This window comes from Heptranchias perlo, chromosome 25 (assembly GCF_035084215.1).
Source record: "Heptranchias perlo isolate sHepPer1 chromosome 25, sHepPer1.hap1, whole genome shotgun sequence".
Taxonomy (NCBI): Eukaryota; Metazoa; Chordata; class Chondrichthyes; order Hexanchiformes; family Hexanchidae; genus Heptranchias; species Heptranchias perlo.
Genome location: NC_090349.1, coordinates 29019239 through 29038874, shown reverse-complemented (window position 1 = coordinate 29038874; position 19636 = coordinate 29019239). Strand labels below are relative to the sequence as shown.

General features: G+C 39.4%; 1 protein-coding gene across 1 annotated transcript in view; it reads right to left on the bottom strand.

Annotated features, from left to right (window-relative positions):
• LOC137342388 (ABC transporter B family member 1-like) overlaps positions 1-18276 on the bottom strand; it is a 122599-nt gene extending 104323 nt beyond the window's left edge. Inside the window, exons 1-5 of the mRNA XM_068006318.1 lie at positions 18165-18276; positions 16266-16546; positions 15210-15292; positions 14074-14179; positions 13049-13160 (exon numbers count right to left, since the gene is read on the bottom strand). Coding sequence (XP_067862419.1) covers positions 13049-13160; positions 14074-14179; positions 15210-15292; positions 16266-16546; positions 18165-18276 — 694 coding nt within the window. The remainder of the gene's footprint in view (positions 1-13048; positions 13161-14073; positions 14180-15209; positions 15293-16265; positions 16547-18164) is intronic.
• Between the last annotated feature and the right edge of the window lie 1360 nt (positions 18277-19636).

The window sequence follows — 19636 nt, the reverse complement described above, 5'->3', positions numbered from 1 at the left end:
GGAGGGGGAGGAAACAGTTGGCTGGTCCTGAGCAGGGGTAACCAACAATGAGGTTGTCTGGGCAGCCATTTCAACACCCAAAATGATAAAGCTTTAAAGTATAATGCAAAGGCGCACATGTATCCACAATCCAGTCAAGGTCCTCTGCAGCACATTTTAAATTCACATCACATCGTCCCACAACTACTTTCAGTTGTTGTGGGCAATTGGATTCCTTCCCCTGCTTGGATTTAATTTTTATCAGCAGATATTGGCCTAGAATTTCCTGGAGCGGGGCATCTCGCAGCATGCCCCATTAGTTAGACTTTTTCCCTCACCCTTCAACTCGAAAACTTTTGTGCCACAAGATGCTGGAGGGGTGAGCTGGTAACAGTGTGGTGAGGTCAACGGGGATCTGGGAATTTGGTGAATGACAGAACCAATAGCCTATCTCCTTAACCAAGGAGATTTAGCGATTGAGAAACAAACAGAGTAACGACGGAGAAGGAAATAGGATGAATTAGAGTCAAATCAGGTACAGAAAATAAATAGAGAGGGAAAGGAAGATTGGATTAAGAGAAAAAAAACTGAAAGGAAAAGAAAAAAAAAGTTTAATTTAACAAAATCTCAAGAGCAATTTACTACCTGTAGGAATGAGACTCCAACACTTTCAACTGTTCCCATTCTGGGCTGGAGAGGTTGAGTGGCATTGCAGGAAATTAAATCTGGTCATTAAAAGGGTCCTTACGCTGTTAAGTACCACCCCTAACTTTCTGCGGTGAGTTTAAGTCGTAATTAATGCGTATATGCAGCAATTTTCTTGAAACTCACGGGGAGGTTGACGACGAGCTGCCACTTTCGCGAGGCAACGGCGGAGCGGCGCAAATCGTCCTGCAATTTGTGGCGATTTGCAACTCATGGCGTATCTCTTCCTCGCCACAAATTGATGGACGATTTACACACTAATAACAGCGTGCGTATTAAACTCGCCATTATTTTGCCAGAAAATTCTGACTCCATTAAAGTGCTTTCATGAGCTCAACCCATTAACCAAGAAAGAGATGGATCAGCTGACAACGAGTCTAGAAATCAGTAAACTGATTTGTGGCAGAGTCAAAGATGCCCACAGAAACAATGCAAATGTTTCAGTAATCACAAAAACTCTCACTTTGCATCATGTTACAACACATTTTGTGAAAAACCTTCCCAATTTCAGGATTTAAGACTTCATTACTACTATAATTAAGGAATCAACTGTGCTGACACTAACTAAGACTCACATTTATGTGCAATTTAAAAGAAGGTATATAAGTCTATCAGCCTACAAATATAAAATAGTTTAAAAACAAATAGAACAAATATAGAAATCTTCAAATATTTATTGTTAGAATGATTTTTTTTCCCCTTACAGATATTTTTCTGATTCCAATCAAAAAAGTTTTTAAAAAAAATGTGTTCTTAGGATATGGATGACTTTAGCAAGGCCGGTTGCATTGCACATTCCTAGTTGTCCTGAGGTGAGTGGTGCTGGGCCTTCTCCCCGATCCACTGCAGTCTAACACCACACTGGTGTTAGGTAGGGAATTTTAGGATATTGGCCCAGCAACGATGAAGGAACGGTGATATATGTCCACGTCAGTCTGCTGTGTGACTTTGGTGTGGGGAACTTGGAAGTGAAGGCATTCCTATGATCTGGCACCTCTTATCCTTCTTGGTGGTGCAGTTCGTTTGGTTTGGAGGTGCTATTGAAATGATTTTGGTGAATTGCTGCGATGTGTCCTATAGATAGTAAATACTGCAGCCATAGTGCTCCAGCTGTGGAAAGGGTTAATAATGAACCATAGAACCACAGAAAAGATACAGCACAGAAGGGGGCCATTCGGCCCATCGTGTCCGCGCCGGCTTGAAGAACAACCAGGTGCCCATTCTAATCCCACCTTCCAGCACCCGGTCCGTAGCCCTGCAGTTTACAGCACTTTAGGTGCAGGTCCAGGTACTTTTTAAAAGAGTTGAGGGTCCCTGCCTCTACCACCAATTTGGGCAGCAAATTCCATACACCCAACACCCTCTGGGTAAAAAGGTTTTTCCTCATGTCCCCTCTAATCCTTCTGCCAATCAGCTTAAATCCATGTCCTCTAGTTCTTGAACTCTCCGCTAGGGGAAACAGGTACTTCCTGTCTACTCTATCTGGGCCCCTCATAATTTTGTACACCTCAATCAAGTCTCCCCTCAGCCTCCCCTGATCCAAGGAAAACAACCCCAGCCTATCCAATCTCTCCTCGTAGCTGCAATTTTCAAGCCCTGGCAACATTCTTGTAAATCTTCTCTGCACTCTCTCCAGAGCAATTACGTCCTTCCTGTAATGTGGTGACCAGAACTGCGCACAATACTCCAGCTGTGACCTTACCAGCGTTTTATACAGTTCCATCATTACATCCCTGCTTTTGTATTCTATACCTCAGCTAATAATGGAGAGCATTCCGTATGCCTTCTTCACAACCTTATCTACTTGTACTGCCACCTTCAGGGACCTGTGCACATGCACTCTGAGGTCTCTCACTTCCTCTACCCCTCTCAATATATTCCCGTTTACTGTTTGCACTCCCTAAGTGCATTACCTCACACTTCTCCGGGTTGAACTCCATTTGCCACGTTTCTGCCCACTCCACCAACCCATTGATATCTTCTTGGAATCTACAGCTGTCCTTTTCACTATCAACAACACGGTCAATTTTGTGTAGTCTGCAAATTTGCCAATCATGCCCCCTACATCCAAGTCCAAATCATTAATATATACCACAAACAGCAAGGGACCCAACACTGAGCCCTGTGGCACACCACTGGAAACAGATTTCCATTCACAAAGACATCCATTGACTTTTACCCTTTGTTTCCTGTTACTGAGCCAATTTTGGATCCAATTCGCCACATTTCCCTGTATCCCATGGGCTTTTACCTTTCTGACCAGTCTGCCATGTGGGACCTTGTCAAAAGCCTTACTAAAATCCATGTAGACAACATCCACTACCCTCATCAATCCTCCTTGTCACTTCCTCAAAGAATTCAATCAGATTTGTAAGGCATGACCTTCCCTGAACAAATCCATGCTGACTATCCCTGATTAAACCATGCCTTTCCAAGTGACAGTTTATCCTATCTCTCAGTATTGATTCTAATAGCTTGCCCACCACCGAGGTAAGACTGATTGTTCAGCCTTTCCCTCGTACCCTTTTTAAACAATGGTACTACGTTTGCAGTCTTCCTGTCCTCCGGTACCTCCCCTGTATCTAGTAGGATTGGAAAATGATCCTCAGAGCATCCGCTATTTCCTCCCTGGCTTCCTTCAATAGCCTAGGAAACAATCCATCTGGCCCTGGTGACTTACCAACTTTCAAGGATTCCAGTCCCTCTAGTTCTTCCTCTCTCGTTATGTTTACCTTATCCAATATTTCACACCTCTCCTCTTTAACTACTACGTCCGGATCATCCCTTTCCTTTGTGAATACGGAGACAAAATATTCATTTAAAACCCTACCCACATCCTCTGCTTCTACACAAAAGTTACCCTCATCAACCCTGATAGGTCCCACCTTTTCCTTAGCTATCCTTTTGTTCTTAATGTACTGATAAAACATCTTTGGGTTTTCTTTAATCTTACTAGCTAATATTTTTTCCATGCCCTCTCTTTGCTTTCCTTATTTCCTTTTTTACATCACCCTGTACTTTCTATACTCCTCTAGGCTGTATCAAATGGCACAGCGATGATCAAGTGAAATGCTCTGCCCTAGACGGTGTTGACTTTCTGGAGCATTGTTGCAGCTGCACCCATCCAGATGGGTGCTGAGTATTCCCAAACACTGCTAACCTGAGCCTTGTTGATGGTAAGATAGGCTATGAGGGGTCAGGAGGTGAACACCCATCATAGACTACCCAGCCTTTGTCCTGCTCTTGTAACCACATTGTTGAAAAGGCTGGTCCACCTGAACTTCTCATCAATGGTGAACCCCTGGATGTTGATGGTGGGGAACTTGGCAGTGGTGATGCCTTTGAAGGTCAGGGGAGGTGGTTGGGCCTTTTCGTGTTGGAGATAGTCACTGCCTGGTATGTAGTAGTAGGTAACATTGATGCCACATGTCAGCTCAAGCCTGGATGTTGTCCCGATCTAGCCATGGGCTGCTCCCTTATCAGAGGAGTTATAAACTGGAACGGTTAATGAGAGGAAGATTAGGAAGGTCAACACGTGGCTGGTGCAGGATAGGAAAATTCATATCTTTGGTGCACTGGAGCAATTTCTGGAAGAGGGAAAGCGTATACTGAAAGGAAAGGCTTCACCAGAACCAAAACAGCACCAGTGTCCATGCGGGGAGGATAGAGCATTGGGGGAGGATTTGAATTAACTAATTAGCAGCGTGTGGCAAAAGTTTAAATGAGACTAGAAAGGGAGAGTAGCATTAATAAAGCTATTGGAATAGAAACTGAAGGCTTAGCTGAAATAGTGAGAAAATACAATCAGAGGAGAAAGGGAAGGAAACAAGCTATGAGTTGAAAATACCGTTGGATAATGAATATCAAAAAATTAAAAGAGAAAACTAGGAAAAAAAAGTTCAACATTCCAAAAAACACCCTTCATTAAGTTTGGAGGTGCTATCGAAATAATTTTGGTGAACTGCTGTGATGTATCCTATAGATAATACACTCTGCAGCCACAGTGCTCCAGCGGTGGAAAGGGTGGATACTGAATCCAGTGGCACAGCAACAATGCTACCAGGCATGCGGGACTTCAGTTGGAGTTGTTCTCCTTCGAACAGAGAAGGTTAAGGGGAGATTTAATAGAGGTGTTCAAAATCATGAAGGGTTTTGATAGGAGTAAATAAGGAGAAACTGTTTCCAGTGGCAGAAGGGTCAGTAACCAGAGGACACAGATTTACAGCAATTGACAGAAGAATCAGAGGCGAGATGAGGCGAAATTTTTTAATGCAACGAGTTGAGATCTAGGATGCACTGCCTGAAAGGGTGGTGGAAGCAGATTCAATAATAACTTTCAAAAGGGAACTGGATAAATACTTCAAGGGGAAAAATTTGCAGGCCTATGGGGAAAGAGCAGGGGAATGGGACTAATTGGATAGCTCTTTCAAACAGCAGGCACAGGCATGATGGGCCGAACAGACTCCTTCTGTGCTGTATCATTCTGTGATTCTATGAAACAGGAGTCAGGATTGAGTGGCATGCAAGCAAACACACAAGTCATTCAAAACAAAACTGGAGAGTTACAACTTTTAATAACTACAGTGATATGATACAGAAGCTATAACAGAGATATGACTAAAGTTTGGACAGAACTAAGATCTTAATATTCCTGGTTATAACAGTTTTCAAGAACGATAGGGAAAATGGAAGTGGGGTGGCAGTGTTCATAAATGATTCTTTCACAACATTATAGTCTAAGGTGAGCCCACAGAAAATACAGAAAAAAGCAGCACTCCAATTATGTTCTGGACTTTTACCTCAGATAATTTCCTGATGCCCAGCACCAGAGACCACTCCAGTAAGCAAGCCCTACAAACCTTCTTTGAGGAGTCAACATATTTAGTGAATGAGAGAAATGCAGTGTATGTGACATATATGGACTTTCAGAAAGCCTTTGACAAGGTACCACACAGTAGTCTATTTGAGAAGATTAATGGGTTATGATTTAGGGGAAAGGTAACAAGTTGGAATAAAAATTGGTTAGAAATGAGGAAACAGAGAATTAGGATGCTGCCTGCTGCAAGGAAATATAAATACCAAGAAAGACATCAAAAAATTGGGCTGTTTTCGTTAGAACAGAGGCGATTAAGGGGTCATTTGATAGAGATATTTAACATTATGAAGGGATGGGACAGACTAGATGGAAATAGATTGTTTCCAATGATTGAGAGGTCTAAAATGGGGGGACATGGATATAAGATTAAATGTAAAAAGTCAGGAGGGACAGAGGTAGAAACTTATTTTTGTTTTTACACAGAGGATTGTGAGATTGTGGAAGGTGTGACTAGAGTTAGTGATTAATGCAGAGACTATGTCAACATTAACAACAGGTTAGATAGGTGGTTGAAGGAAAGGGAAATAAAGGGATATAACAACAGGGCAGACAACATGGGATCAGGACCACTACTTGTGTGGAGGATAAACAGCAACACAGCCTGGCTGGGCCAAAGGACCCATTTCCGTGTTTTAATTTCTATGTATGTGCTGTGGTTACGTTACAACACAATTCATTTGGGTAGAGTTAAGGGAAATAGTATAATACCTGGCGTGTATTACAGACTACTAAACAGGGAAATAACTGAAACGAGAGTAGCAGGAGAAGAGTGACTGCACAGTTAGGTTGAATGCAAGAATAGAATAGGACAATGAAGAGTCAAAGGGTGTTTGACTGGAAAAAGACAACGTTCACTGAGATAAAAGGGGATCTGGACCAAAGCAACTAGGTGCAAAAAGTGAGCAAATCAGGTCAGCCATGGGAAACCTTCTAATATAACATGGATAGAGTGCAAAATAAATACATTTCTATAAGGTGAAAAGGGTGTACATCAGGCGACAGTATACATAAAATACATGAACCAAAAGTATACAGCTTCCACAGTGACAACATATTTCCTACACTTGGGTTATCAAAAAAATAAATAGGCAACTTATTTTCTCTTTAAACATTGGGTCACCTTCTCTAGCGTAACCTTTTGAAGATAAGCTGGTTCAGACTTTTGAAATACAGGCAGCCTTTTCTCTGCTGGCTACTAAACTCACAGAATGCTCTTATGTCTGGGAGATGGACTGAGAGAGGCACTTCTCTGTAAACTGTTTCCCCCCCCCCCCCCCCCACACACTTAAGTCTGTGAGATAGGGGTTCAGCCCAACAAGCTGTGAATCAAAGTTACAACCCTGTGGGGAGAATCTATCCCCAGCATGTCTGGCTAAGCCCCGTCCTGTACAAATGGAATAGGACAACACCCTGGACCATCAAGTGTCACAAGAAGTCATCTCCTCCCAATAGTATGAAACATTTCACATTGTACCTAACAACTCTACCTCTGGATAATTATTTAACACTTAAAACCACTCTTGTGGAGACTGCTACCACTGGACCAAACTGACACATCAACTGCAAGCTCAAGCTTTTGAGAAATGTGGATGCCTCCAAGTAAAACACTTAATGAAAGTGCTCAAAGCACAAAAACAATTTACAGTCAGGTTTAATCACATCACTGTGAAATAGGTCATTTAATATTTTTTAATTATGTTAGAAACCTTATTTTGAGTTGCAGTCAGCAGGCTGAAGGGGGAAAAACTGGGGCACAAAAAAATTGTATATTTGCAAATCACAATCAACAGATGTATACATCAATCATGCAGAAGAAATATGAATTGAGGTGCAACAAATTTGAATATGAGCTAATCAGGTGTGAGATATGACACAGGCTTCACAAATCAAAAGGTGTTAGCCTTTGGCTCCGAGGTCACGCTACATAAATGCAAAATCATTCTTTTCTTTATCAGAAGTATCACACCTCCGGTGTAACACAGGAAATATGCACATACATACAGTTTTTCTATTATATATTGGCAAATCACCCATGGCATTGGTCATGGTGAGTTGGAGGATATTGTGTTTAATGTGATATAAGGTATAATACTGATTTGGCAGTGATTGACTAAGTCAAGTTGTGTTTTTATTACAGAGTGCTGTAAGAGTGTTAGTGCTGCAGGAGTGTTAGTGCTGCATGGAAACTGCAAGACATGGCCCTGATTACTATTAAATGCTTGATATACTATACAGTTAATTTTATCTCTTTTTTTTCCCCCAAAGCTGAGGATAGAGAAAAATAGTAGGAAAGATGTTCCAAGTTGTAGGAAAGTAGCAGGCAGGATGTAGGAAATGCATGTAGCACTAGTAGGAAGTCTAGAAAGGTGTTCCTCAGCAATAAACTGGAGAAGCCTTTTTAAGAATTCGCCCCAACACAACGTGACCACCCACTGATGCTGCAACAGGACTTCTAGCCCCGTCCCCTGCAGTCATCAAAGCCATTACCAGGGACCAAGGCCTGTGGCACTTAAGCTAATGAATGTAGCTTCTGTCATTGTAAAGGAAGGGTGGGGGGGCTCTGAACTCACAGATCAAGATTGAGTGACGACTCAGAGACCACGCGTCATGGTGGGGAAGGAGAGGCTGGCAACATCAGGTCATAGGTCCAATTTTAGCAGCTACAAAACAGTGCCTTTATTTTGAAGATGGACCTGGCAAGTACACAACAGCACCACTGTCTTGGGAGACCAAGCTTGTAGGATTCTACCGGAAGTAAAATGAATAGGAAAGTTTGAATAGCAAAAGAAAAGCATAATGAAACAAGCATGATAGGAAGTGTGATACTTACAGGAATTGCAGGCCATATGCATGGCTTTTAACATACTAGTGATGGCCTTGCTCAAGGTTAGTCAGAGGAAATGTTAAGTCTTTTAGCTCTGTTTGTTTTAATGGGCCAAAGTGATGGGCTTGTAAAAAAAAGTAATGCAATAATCATGGGCGATTTTAAACTTTCACATAGGTGGACAAATCAAATTGGCAAAAATAGCCCTGAGGAGGAGTTCATTGAGTGTATTAGGGACTGTTTCTTAGATCAATATGTCGGGGAACCAACAAGGGAACAGGCCATTTTGGATCTGGTAATGGGTAACGAAATAGGATTAATTAATGATCTCAAAGTAAAGGATCCCTTGAGAAGCAGTGATCATAACAGGATAGAATTTCACACCAGTTTGAGAGCGAGGATCTTGGGTCTGAAACGACTGTATTAAACTTAAATAAGGGCAATTATAAAGGAATGAGGGTGGAATTGGCTAAAGTGGACTGGGTAAACAGATTAGATGGTACGATGGTGGACAAGCAGTGGCAAACATTTAAAAAGATATTTTATGACTCGCAACAAAAATATATCCCTGTGAGGAGGAAAGACTCCATAAAAAGGGTGAACCAACCATGGCTAACTAAGGAAGTAAAGGATGGTATCAGGTTAAAAGAAAAAGCATACAACATGGCAAAGATTACTGGTAAGCCCGAAGATTGGGAAAACTTTAAAAACCAGCAAAGGATGACTAAAAGAATAATAAAGAGGGAGAAAATAAATTATGAGAGTAAACTAGCAAGAAATATAAAAACAGATGGTAAAAGATTCTACAAGTATATAAAAAGGAAGAGGGTAGCTAAAGTAAACATTGGTCCCTTAGAGGATGAGACTGGGGAAATAATAATGGAAAACAAGGAAATGGCAGAGGAATTGAACGGATATTTTGTATCTGTCTTCACAGTAGAAGACACTAATAACATACCAATAATAGTAGAAAATCAAGGGGCAAAGGGGAGGGAGGAACTAAAAACAATCACTATCACTAGGGAAAAAGTACTAGGTAAACTAATGGGTCTAAAGGCTGACAAGTCCCCTGGACCTGATGGCTTGCATCCGAGGGTCTTAAAGGAAGTGGCTACAGAGATAGTGGATGCATTGGTTGTAATCATCCAGAATTCAGTAGATTCTGGAAAGGTCCCAGCGGATTGGAAAGCCGCAAACATAACACCCCTATTCAAGAAGGGAGTGAGACAGAAAGCAGGTAACTATAGACCAGTTAGCCTAACATCTGTCATTGGGAAAATGCTAGAATCCATTATTAAGGAAGTAGTAGCAAGACATTTGGAGACTCATAATACAATCAAGGAGAGTCAACATGGTTTTATGAAAGGGAAATCGTGTCTGACAAATTTATTAGAGTTCTTTGAGGAAGTAACGGGCAGAGTGGATAAAGGGGAACCAATGGATGCAGTTTATTTGGATTTCCAAAAGGCATTCGATAAAGTGCCACATAAAAGATTACTGCACAAGATAAGAGCTCATGGTGTTGGGGGTAATATACTGGCATGGATAGAGGATTGGCTAACTAACAGAAAACAAAGAGTCGGGATAAAAGGGTCATTTTCAAAATGGCAATCTGTAACTAGTGGGGTGCCGCAGGGCTCAGTGCTGGGGCCTCAATTATTTACAATATATGTCAATGACTTGGATGAAGGAACAAAGCGTCTTGTGGCCAAATTTGCTGATGATGCAAAGATAGGTGGAAAAGCAAGTTGCGATGAGGACATAAGGTGTCTGCAAAGGGATACTGACAGGTTAAGTGAATGGGCAAAAATTTGGCAGGTGGAATATAATGTGGGAAAATGTGAAGTCATCCACTTTGGGAGGAAAAATAAAAAAGCAAAATATTATTTGAATGGAGAAATACTACAAAATGCTGCGGTACAGAGGGATCTGGGTGTCCTCGTACATGAAACACAAAAAGTCAACATACAGGTGCAGCAGATAATCCGGAAGGCAAACGGAATATTGACCTTTATTTCTAGGGGATGGAGTTTAAAAGCAGGGAAGTCAAGCTGCAACTGTACAGGGCGCTGGTGAGACCACACCTGGAGTACTGCGTACAGTTCTGGTGCCATTATTTAAGGAAGGACATACTTGCATTGGAGGCAGTTCAGAGAAGGTTCACTAGGTTGATTCCGGGTATGGAAGGGTTGTCTTATGAGGAAAGATTGAACAGGTTGGGTCTACACTCATTGGAGTTTAGAAGAATGAGAGGAAACCTTACTGAGACATACAAGATTCTGAGGGGACTCGATAGGGTAGATGCTGAGAGGATGTTACCCCTCATGGGGGAATCTAAAACTAGGGGGCATAGTCTGAGAATAAGGGGTGGCCCATTTAAGATGGAAATGAGGAGGAATTTCTTCTCCCAGAGGGTTGTGAATCTTTGGAATTCTTTACCCCAGAAAGCTGTGGAGGCTGAGTCATTGAATACATTCAAGGCTGAGTTAGACAAATTTTTGATCAGCAAGGGAGTCAAAGGATATGGGGAAAGGGCAGGAAAGTGGAGTTGGGGTAAAAATCACATCAGCCATCATCTCATTGAATGGCAGAGCAGGCTCGAGGGGCGGAATGGCCTACTCCTGCTCCTATCTCTTATGGTCTTATGGTCTAATGGGCATATTTAGGTACTCATGCCACCAATGGTGGGAAGACTGAATAGCAAGCATTACAATGTTACCTATTAAAAGTAATAGAAGCAGGTATATTGTCACACTTAGGATGCTACTATTATCACTAAAAACATTATTAAATCATGACAAGAAATAGGTATGGCAAACAAGAATATGAGAGAGAGAGATATAAAAATCTTGAACAAAAAAGATTATACTGATAAATAAATGTCTATTTAGTGTATGCAAGCATATAAATGCTACAGCTCAGACTAGACAGATCAGAGAGTCAGGTGCAATTTATTTTTTGCAAATATTATTTTTTGCAAATATTTCAACTGCAACTTTTTGCATTTCTCAGAATTCCATTTATATGGTGAAGAGGTAAATACTGAGCAGAAAATAAAGAACTCAGGGGCAGGGGAAGCACCTGAAGGCACGTTTGGGGGCATTTTGTTTTGAAGACAGGGATAGAGGTAACGAGGAAAAGTGTTTTTCAAAGAGTTGCTATGGCAGGTCATAACAACTAAGTAGTGGTGGGCTGGGTGGGATGAGAGGGGAACAAGAAGTCAGATGAATGGAGAATGCAGACGGAGATTTGTGTCTGGAGATTATCCAAAAAGGGCTAGACAAGGCTGTGGAGAGATTTGTAAATAAGGATTTTGAAGCCAATTCATTGGGGCACAGGGAGCCAGTGGACCTGGATGAGGACAGAGGCGATGGGTTATGTATTGGGAGGACACCAGCTGCAGAGTTCCAGATGTGCATAAGTTTTTGTGAAGGGTGAAGTGGGACAGCTGACGAAGATATGTGAGGAAAATCGATCTTTGAGCTGATGTAGGCATGGACAAGGGTTCTGATAGTGGAAGGGGTAGAAGATTGTGGTCTTGGGTGAGGTGTCACAAACTCTTAATCCTTTAGTGTCATCAATCTTTCACTGTAAACATAATCACACATCAATGTCATATTGCACATAGGTAGTCACTGTCAGATTAAAATACAAACTAAGTTGAATAAATCCACCCTATAAAATTAAATGTATATACTAGAGAAAAACTTGTAAAACAGTTTCAAGTAATCTATATCATGTGATTGAGGCAACCAGGATAAACCGATCAAGCTTTAATCTCAGTTTAAGCCCTTCAGTTAGTTTACTAGCTTACTCTTCTAGAGTGATATCAACAACTGAATTGTTACTGTACACAAGGTAACAAGATTTTAACAGTTCAAATTTTAATAAACCCAATTTCTCGCCACCAGTGAAAACAACTGGACTGCAGTGAAAACTTTTTCAGCAGCACATAGATAAACTGCTTTTGGCGGTGTACCACTCAAATAACCCCTTTATCACTTTCAAGGGGGAATACGAACATTAAAGTGATGTTGAGATTGGCAATAGGAAAAATAGTCTAGCGATTATTTTTAAATTAAATTAATTTTGGAGCTCAATTAAAGAAAAGTACATTTTAAAAATTGAGGATAGAGCTCCTCTGTTTAGTAACTTCAGCAAAAATGTCTACTGAACTTCAAAACAGGGAATATCACTTTGTACTCATGCCACCTTTTTTTTGGTTAAACTATTGGCATATTTCATCCCTAAGGTCAGCTACAAATATATCACTAACTTCTATATATGGAGGAACTACCAGTATACAAAGCTCTAGTTTCATTCATGCCTTAGATCAAGGACACAGTTTGACCATGAAATACAACATCCATCACAAATCTAGTTACAGTGGACATGATTTGGTTGTTTAATTTCTTCGGAAAACAGCATCAATGCACCCTCTGGTGGAAAGCTTTGAATGTTACACTTCACTCTGAAAATAGGACATGTTCACATTTTTGTTCCAATTATGCACAATTTAAAATAGGTAATTTTTTAAAAATCAGAGGCTAGTCCTCACTGTTCGTTTTCAAGAATTTCTTTAATTGCATTGATTCCTGATTCAATTATTACCTTTTCTATAAAGCCAAAAATTTCACTGCTACGAAGGGATATAATTCACATACCCATTGATTCCATAGCTGTATCGATGACCTTGCCAAAGAAAAATGGAGCCACTATCTGTGAAAGACAGGAGACAACTAGTGCCAGCATCCCACCAACACAAATTAACACTTCCTATTGAACAGAAAAAGAAAACATACTCTCGTTATTCTAATTGTACATACGATACATATGTGACAATCTCTAACTGGCAATATTGTGATAAGGAGACATTTAATCTAAGTTTACCTAAATCAAGAATAATTGTCTTTAGACGTGGGATGGGGGCAAAGGAAGAGCTCATTAGGTACCTTAACTGTTTCAATAATGCATGTTAAGTCTTTTAATCTTTTTCCTGAATTTTAATTAAAGTTCAATCTTTAATGTATTTTTATATAAATTTAAGAACAGGCTCGAGGGGCTGAATGACCTACTCCTGTTCCTACATAGTTAATTATATTTTTTGAGTAACATTTACTGCTTGCATTCTATTATATTTTAAAATTCTCATCCTTGTTTTCAAATCCTTCCATGGCCTCGCCCCTCCCTATGTCTGTAACCTTCTCAAGTCCAACAACCCTCCGAGATCTCTGCGTTCCGCCAATTCTGGCCTTTTGCACATCCCCGATTTTAAATCGCTCCACTATTGGCTGCCTAGGCCCTAAGCTCTAGAATTCCCCCCAAACCTCTCCGCCTCTCCTCAAGACCTATTACTTTCCACCTGTCCTAATATCTCATGTGACGCGATGTCAACATTTGTTTGATAACGCTCCTGTGAAGCACCTTGGGATGTTTTATTACATTAAAGGCGTTGTATAAATGCAAGTTGTTGTTAATTAAAATGAAGTATGACTTTACTCTAAACACTGAAGCCGAGAGTTCTTTAAAGCCTGGCATTCATGATCAATTATCAAAGTGCATTATTCTTGAACTACTCTAGGTATGAGAAATAGGAATACATGTCTAATATGTAAACTAAAACACCAAAACAAATTCTGACCTATGTTAAATTATCTATTGATAAGAAATTAGAGTAAATAATACTCACATCTTTAGCCAACGAGAAGAGACGCTTAAGATCAGCTTTATTTTTTTGGTCCCTTTCTTCTTCAATGCTGAGTACAATACGCAAGATCTGAAGCCTTCTCAGGAACCTGAGACAGGAAGCATTAATCCAGAATTTTTCAGCAATAAAAAAGGACTGCAACAACACCTACCAACTATAGTAACTAGAAATACAAACAAATCAGGATATATCCCCCAGATACTGAATCCAAGGAACAATCTGCTTTTCCCAACTGCTTGACAATGCCATCCTGCTTAAAACCAATGATGATTTTTTTTTGAAAAGTCCTTAAAATGTTTTCATTTTAATATAAATTGGAAAAACAAACTTACATTTATATACCTCCTTAGCATATTCCTCAAAATGTTCCAAATCTTTTCACATACAATTAACTACTTTGACATGTTGCCATTGTCCTTAACTACACTAACATAGCATTTTATATACAGCAAGATCCCACAAATAGCAATGAAATGACTGACCAGTTAATCTATTTTTGATGGTATTGGTTGAGTGAAAAATGCAGACCAGGACACACAGAGATTTTCCTGCTCTTCTTAGAAAGTACTACAGGATCTTCAATGCCTAGCAAAGGATAACAATGTAGCACTCCTTCAGTACTACATCATATGCCAGTCTAGATTGTATGCTCATGTCCTGGAATGAGATTTGAACCTACAACCTTCTGACTAACCGAGCCAACTTAACACTTGAATCAACCTAGATAAAGTGTTTCTACATATGAGCCAATGTTTTAACATTAATCTTCATCACAGCCATTCTAGCTCCCTTTACGGAACATTTTTTTTGCAGTTTCACCTGAACACTTTGCCCAGTGTTACTGCAATTAAGAATTGCTAGATTGAAAGTGTGTTCCGACCATGACAAAAAGCTCAGAAGACATTGGGACAAAAATTAAACTGGTATTTATTGCTAGTGCAACAGATAACAAAACAAGCTCTCATAACAATGTTATTGAAAACATGTGTTTGGCAGGGTTTTCAACCATTTCATTGTCTTTGGTGTAGTAAAACCCTCAAGGTATACATACTTTCTCATTCATGATTGCTAAACTCTTGCTCAGTGTGATGTTCTGACTAATCACAAAAGTCCATTACCTGTTACAAAAAATACAAAAGGGGAACTCAATCAGGCTGAAGACCACGGTAGAAATACAAACAATCTTGAAAGTGAGGTGCATCTGTCAATGGGAAAAAAACTTTTGTTTTAAAACAAATCAGGTTTACATGATCACAGACATTAAAACGTGTTTAAATCTCACCTACAGGGGCAGTGTTATCCATGATTATTTTATATAGGATAACATATTGCCTGGTGATTGTGACAAGACTATACACAAAGAGGTCTGGATGACATGACAAACAATCCAACTTTTTGTTTGGAAAAAAGTATACCGTGGAACCTGTCTGTCACGGCCATCTGTTCTGCTATGAAAAAGTGGTCTCTTAAAACAGGTGAGCTCTTATTGGAGGCACATTACATGAAGCAAGAAACCTACAAGCCAGAATACTATTGTTGCATGCAACAGATGGCCTCTCATTAGAGTCTTTAATGGACAGATTATACAGTGTGAAATATATAAAATAATACACAGATGAAGTCTAAGTCAAATCTTTTTTTTGCCTGAAAATGTCAAGTTGGCTAGAAAGGAGCAAAACCACTTCTAGATTTTTTTTAATGGAATGAGGAGAAGCATTTTCCCTTCGGCTGAACTTATGTAGAGTGGAATTAAAATTCAATTTGGCCTAAGGCAAGGCAAATCACTAGCATGACAACTGTCTCATTTTACTTCATTCTCAAGAGTTATCATTTTATGGAATAAACTGACAGCTAGTGCAACGGATGCTGGCTCAAGCTGATGTACGAGAAAGAAATTGGATCAATTCCTTATTCAACAAGGAGAGGGTAGTGGGATATGGGCGTGGGGTAGCAAACAACAGGTCGAATTGATTCATTTCTAAAACAAGAACTGGGAACCTTTCTCATTCTTATGTTTTTTAGGTTCATAGATTCACACCTTCTTGCTCACAATTCCCTAAAATATCTAGCACTAAGTCAAACAGTTAAATAAGGAACTGTGCAACTACGCTTATGAACACAGGATTAGTCTGCAGGCATTTTACAAATTCACACTGATAAACAGAAATATTTACCTCTTTATAACTCTGTGTTACCAGAACTGTAATTCCTTTGGCCATGGTATATGCAACCCAGAGACCAGAGATCATAAAGCTAATCAGGTGCAGCAGCTCTCTTTTCCTTTTAAGGTTTGAATTGTTAAGATCATCAATCTGTTTAAGGGCAATGGACTCCATCGTCAGGTAAATAACTATAAGAATGCAGGTTTTCATTGTGCAAAACGCCGCAAGGTCAAAGGTTGACTTCCAGAAGCACCACTTAAGTACATCATTTTCCAAGTAGTGAGATCGACCACCTATAAAACGTCAATTTTAATAAACAAAACAAAAAAGGGTAAAATAATCGAGCATAGAGAAAATGAACTGAAAGCCAATGCCACAAAACACTGGCAGTTAAAACAACCCAAAATAATCCCATCATTCTTTTAACAAAAGATCTGATGAGATTCTTTGGCACTATTGCTGTAACATTTTTTTAAAATCAGAGCTATAACTTTTACATCAGTCTACTCAGGTTTTAATGATACATTTCAAGTCTTACCCATGTACTATTGGCATTCCTGAACATTACCTGAAATTAATCACAGCTGTTTTGTCCCCCTCCTGTTTAAATTTACACCTAATGAAAAATCTTTTCCCATTTTATTCAAAGTAACATACAAAGAGCAAATGAGTTTTAACGCAATGTGTTATATTTTGGGTAAGACATCTGCTGTGCAAGACTTCTCTCCATTAAACTGTGCCACATTTTCCAGATTTAGTGGGAAGAATGAGCTAACTAAACTTTTCTCACATTCATAAAACTTGGATTTAGGTAACAAGGTTATGAAAATATAATTCTAGATCAGACAACTGCTCAAAATATCTTCCCTCTAACCCCACCCAATTTTCTCCCCTTTCATCATCTTGTGCTACATTAGGGTTCCACTGCCCTCCAGCACATCACCCAAGTGGCTAATCTTTATGTGTGAGTTTAAACAGTCAGCATCAGCAGGATACTTGTCTGTAACTTCTTTCAGCCAATTCAGGTCCAGTCTTCATCTGACATCTACACACAGGGATCACTAGATACTGATCTGCAGAAGGCGCTGGAGACGATTTTTTTTTCTTTCCCATGCCCGGGGCACTAAAGCAAAATGTAGCCATTGCCACTTCAGATAAGGTTAGTTAACTCAACACAGAATGGATATTGAACTTGGAACTTGCTTGTCTGTACAGATCAAAAATTCTAATCATATAACTGCCATACAGCTTCATTGTAAAACTCATTGGTAAATGTTCAAATGCTAGATACTGGGAATAGGTAAAAATAAGGTAAAATATCTACAATTAATTGCTAGTCCCAAATTTTGTCATCATCCAGCTTGGCCCCAGAAGCAGACACTATCAGCAAGAACAAGACATCATAACCAACACTATTTAATTAGGCATTATTAATAACTTTGTCAAGCATTGCTTTATCATGCCCATAAGCTCTGGAATGATCCATCTCATATCAGTTAGTGAAGTTATGAATTTAATGGTTCAATATCCACACATTTGCCTCATAACAAGGGATGTTACATAACCCCAAGTAATTTGCATCCACTTTGAAAATTTACTGTAGTAGCCAAAACAAATTAAGATTAAAAGTTTATTTGGAGACGGGGTTTCTTGTTCTGTAGGTTTCTTATAAATGTAATCATTTAAATGACAGAAAAATGGAAAAGTTAATATTTTTCCTGACTTGAGGTTCAGTTCCTTTACATAATTTGATAATATACTGCAAAAATATCATGCATTAAATGTCATTAATTCATATTACTCAACATTTAAATATGCATATTTTTAATTGTCTTTTTTATGGAGTATTATAAAACTGATCTTGAAATCAATGACTTCATATGTCAACAATTATAAAGAGAAATGCATTACCTAAAATCCAGAGTATGATTGTAGCTATTCCATCCACAAACAGAATAATATTAATAAGTGGGATGAATCTAACAGCTGGCAATCTGTAATAATAAATACTGTCTTGTGCCATTCTTCTCCCAGTCTCTTCTATTCTTCTAGATGAAATATTCACACCAGCCTGGAACAATAGGGTAACATAAATCTCAACACTGTGCACCAATTTAAATAAAACCTCTCTCAATTTAGAAGCAAAACCATATTTTCAGAAGTAAACATAAATTATACACACTTTATGGTTCAGGGACACTATGAAGACCAAATCAAAGGGCCATTATCCTTCAACTGTTTTCAAGTTCAGCAATTTTGACTAACGCAGTAAGATTTGCCACTATATACGATACAGATTTATCTAAAATGACAAAATTCTAACATTGTAACAAATCACTGTACTAAGACTATACAATTTGAAGGTTGCATTTTTGTTAATAGATTGATTTGCTTGCTATAGTGTCAAAAGCCTTAGAAATAATCCATTTCTAATATATTGCTTTATGGGCAATGGAACCAACTGGCAGGCTGAAAATCACTTGGAAAAGTCAAAGCCCATTCCAAACCTCATGCTAATTTGAAGCATATTTCTAACACTTTGTTACCAAAGCAAACAATTAGTTTGGTAATGGAAAAAACCTTAGTCTTACGGATGGCATATGCAATGATTCCGAATACTGCTTCGTGGGTGGAATTTCAATACTACATTCTCATTGGAGGCGCAGAATCAGGACACGATCCTAAGCAAATGTTTTGGAATGGAACCAAACATAACCTGATTTATATGCCATAAGAAACATGATAGATTTTCTATAAGAGCTTGAAGCCTTTTGGCTTAATGTACAAGACCAGAGCAGGAATTACCACTTTTAGCAAGAGGCACAAAGTCAAAGATGATAGTTTCAAAAGCAGTATACACAAGAACAAAAGTACATAGAATATACATCACAGAAACAAGCCATTCAGCCCAACAGATCCACATGAGCCTCCTCCCTCCATACTTCATCTAGCCCGATCAGCATATCCTTCTATTCCTTTCTCCCTCGTGTGCTTATCTAGCTTCCCCTTAAATGCATCTATGCTATTCACCTCAACTACTCCTTGTGGTAGCAAGTTCCACATTCTAGCCATTCTGGGTAAAGAAGTTTCTCCTGAATTCCCTATTGGATTTATTAGTGACTATCTTACATTTATGGCCCCTAGTTCTGGTCTCCCTCCGCAAGTGGAAACATCTTCTCTATCTCTATCCTATCAAACCCTTTCATTATCTTAAAGACCTCCAGGTCACCCCTCCGTCTTCTCTTTTCTAGAGAAAAGAGCCCCAGCCTGCTCAATCTTTCCTGATAGGTATAGCCTCTCTGGATCATCCTAATAAATATTTTTTGCACCTTCTCCAGTGCCTTTATATCCTTTCTATAATATGGAGACCAGAATTGTGCACA